Below are 2,920 nucleotides of genomic sequence, written 5' to 3'. Positions count from 1 at the left end.
CCACTCCTGGGTGAGTGTCATCATTTAAAACTGCCTCGGGGGTGTTTGTTGGGGAAATTACTGGCTTGAACAGAAATCTATCCCAAGTCACAGCCACTGCCTTGTCGCAGCTGGGAATGTGAGACTTGAAAGCAATGCCGAGGCCTGGCACAGAGCCTCCTCCCTATTAGGTTCTTCTGGGCATGGTGGGGGTTGGCCAGCCGCTTGCCGGGGAGTCCTGGTCATGCAGAGCCAGTGCTGGGCTCCTGGGAGCTGTGGATTTGTGTTTATGTTCAACTCTTCCCCTCGGCAGGAGGCTGAGCCCGGGTGAACAGGTGGGACTAAAGCCAGTGGAGGGGGGACATGGGGGACAAGTCACACAGAAAGAGAGCTGGGAACGGAATGTGTCCTTTATTGAGCATCCAGAGGGCCCCTCAGTGCTGACCCAGCAGGCAGCCAGGGGTGGGAGGCAGGAGAGCAGGGATGGGGGACATCCACCCTCACTTCCAGTTCTTGAAGAATTGCTTGAAGATGGGACTCTCTCGGCCCTGGGGCAGTATCTCCACCTGCAGTGGGAGAAAAGCTGGGCTCATGGGCTGCCCACCTCTGCTTCCGAGGAAGGGGGAGGGGACAAAGGACACCAGTGACAGGGGAAGGCAGCAAGGACTGAGATCAGACGTAACCAAGAGCCAACCAAGAGCCGCTGCAGCGTGCGCCAGCTTTGTCTCCTGAGAGAATGCTCCTCTGTGACTGTTGCTGTCATGCCCCATGGTTAGGTTGCTCTGCTACACCAGAGACTACGGTGCCTGGGCATTTTCCCTGTGTGTGCCATCAGCCAAAGGGTCTGCATCTTCAAGTGACCTGTGGTCACTAATATCACTTGTACTGTGGTTTTTGGGTACCCCACTACACACACACACACACACACACACACACACACACACACACTTTCGTGGGGTTTCCTAGAGGATTATGGGGGGGGAAATACCCTCTAAAGGTCTATGTGGCCTGTCGTGATTTAGGAGAGAAAAAGACCACTTTACCCCATAAACATACCTCCCACCTCACAAATATTTATAAAATTGTCTTCAATGTCCACCATGCAGAACCCAGGGAGAGCTCTCCACCACAGGGGGGCAGGGAGATGCAATCCAATCTCTCTTTGCAGTGTTCCTTTGCTTGAATTTACTAAATAAACTTTTGCTTGGACTATCTGTCTCTTGACTGCATTCTTTCATTTAAAAAGTCAAGAGCCCTGTGGCACCAGGTGAGAGAAGGCAAGCAGTGTAGGCCTGTCCTGAGAAAACAGGAGACACCGCTTCAAGGATCCGGGCGCTCAGTCTGGCAGATGCCACCCGGTAGACATCATCTTTCCCAGACCTGACTCCTGGGAGTCACACCTATGATCTCAGCACTTGAGACACTGAGGCAGGAGAAGCGCTATGAGTTCAAGGCCAGCCAGGCTATGCACAGTGAATTCTGAGCTAATCTGGGCAACAGGGGGAGACATTGTCTCAAAAGGGGGGGGGGGAGGGAGCTGAGGATGCCCTGAGTTCAGTTCCTAGCGCCAGGGGAAACCAGATGAGGTGGCATCACTTAGAGTCCTAATAACTGTGAAGTACAGGCGAGAAGATCAGAAGTTCAAGATCATTCTTGGCTATATAGAGAGGCCAAGCCTGGTCTACATGAGACCCTGGGGGAGAGAGGCAGACTAAGAATGACTCGTGCAGCCACCATGCTGAGGACAGCCAGCCACCGAGTGACATGTCCTTGCAGGCTCCCAGGAGTCTCTTTGGAAACAAGTTTTGGGGTTTTTGTTGTGGTGGTAGTGGTGGGTGGTGGTTTAATGCTAAAAGACTGTAAAGGCCTTTCCACCTAACGGCTCTGAAGGTAGGCGGGTCTGCTCCCAATCCCTGAGCTGTCCTGCTCTTGTCCAGCCTGGGAGTTGGAAGCCACAGGAAGGGTCCCCTGGAGGAGGTGGGGAAAATGGTCCTGTTCTCACCTGAGTGTTCGGGGAATATTTCATTCGAGAGATGAAGCCATCAGCCACTTGGAGGGCCGCCTGCCGCTCCTTCTCATTAGCTTTTCTCCCTGGAACACAGGGACAAGATTTCAAAATGAGAAGAGAGTGGGTGGGGCTGACCCGAGAGGGCCTGCCCAACATTCGTGAAGCTCTGCGTTCTGTCCCTAGTACCACAGAAAACCACCTGCAAGCTCATCTTCAGCTACACAGGGAGCTTCACGGTCAGTCTGGGACGCATCAGGCACTGGGGGTGTGGGGTAGGTCCATACTCCAGGCTCCATCCCATTTTTCTTGAGGAAACTTAAAGGGTCCATGGAACTCCTGACAGTTTTTAAAACAAATGTACCCGGAGTACCCATACCCAAGAATGCTGAGGGGGTCCCTGGGGTATGAAGTCAGCCACTTAATACTATCCCCAGAAAGGTGGCAGCTCTAAGCTAAGATTAAGTAAATAAATAAATAATAATAATAATAATAATAATAATAATAATAAAAACAGACAAAATAAAACTTCTCTTCTGCACCAGCAGACTCTCCTAGCTCTGATCAAGCCATCTTTTAGGAGGAAAGAGCTTCCTCCTAGACATCGCACTGGAAGGTCAGAGGCCTGGGAATGGCTCAGTGGTCCAGAGCACTTGCTTCTCTCACAGAGGCCCTGAGTTTGATCCCCAGCACCCACACAGCACTCATAGCTGTCTATAATTCCGGTTCTAAAGGACCCAATGCTGTCTGCTGGCTTCTGAGGACACTGTGTGCATATGGTTCAGACATGCGTGCAAGAAACACACACATAAATACACATAAAAAATAAAAAAGAAGCCGGGCTTGGTGGCGCAGGCCTTTAATCCCAGCACTCGGGAGGCAGAGGCAGGCAGATTTCTGAGTTCGAGGCCAGCCTGGTCTACCAAGTGAGTACCA

The 2,920-nt window shown here is 51.9% G+C and overlaps 1 protein-coding gene across 5 annotated transcripts in view; it reads right to left on the bottom strand.

Moving 5' to 3' along the window:
• Positions 1-359: 359 nt before the first annotated feature.
• Positions 360-2,920, bottom strand: part of Capg (capping actin protein, gelsolin like) — an 18,686-nt gene continuing 16,125 nt past the window's right edge. For all 5 annotated transcript variants that reach the window (XM_029534995.1, XM_029534996.1, XM_029534997.1 and 2 more), the window contains 2 exons: positions 1,982-2,070; positions 360-545 (listed from right to left, as the gene is read on the bottom strand). In XM_029534995.1, the coding sequence (XP_029390855.1) occupies positions 480-545; positions 1,982-2,070 (155 nt within the window). In that variant the 3' untranslated portion in view covers positions 360-479. The remainder of the gene's footprint in view (positions 546-1,981; positions 2,071-2,920) is intronic.

Source organism: Mus pahari, chromosome 2, assembly GCF_900095145.1.
Source record: "Mus pahari chromosome 2, PAHARI_EIJ_v1.1, whole genome shotgun sequence".
Classification (NCBI taxonomy): Eukaryota; Metazoa; Chordata; class Mammalia; order Rodentia; family Muridae; genus Mus; species Mus pahari.
The sequence above is the reverse complement of the archived record's forward strand: the minus strand, read 5'-3'. Positions and strand labels throughout refer to the sequence as shown.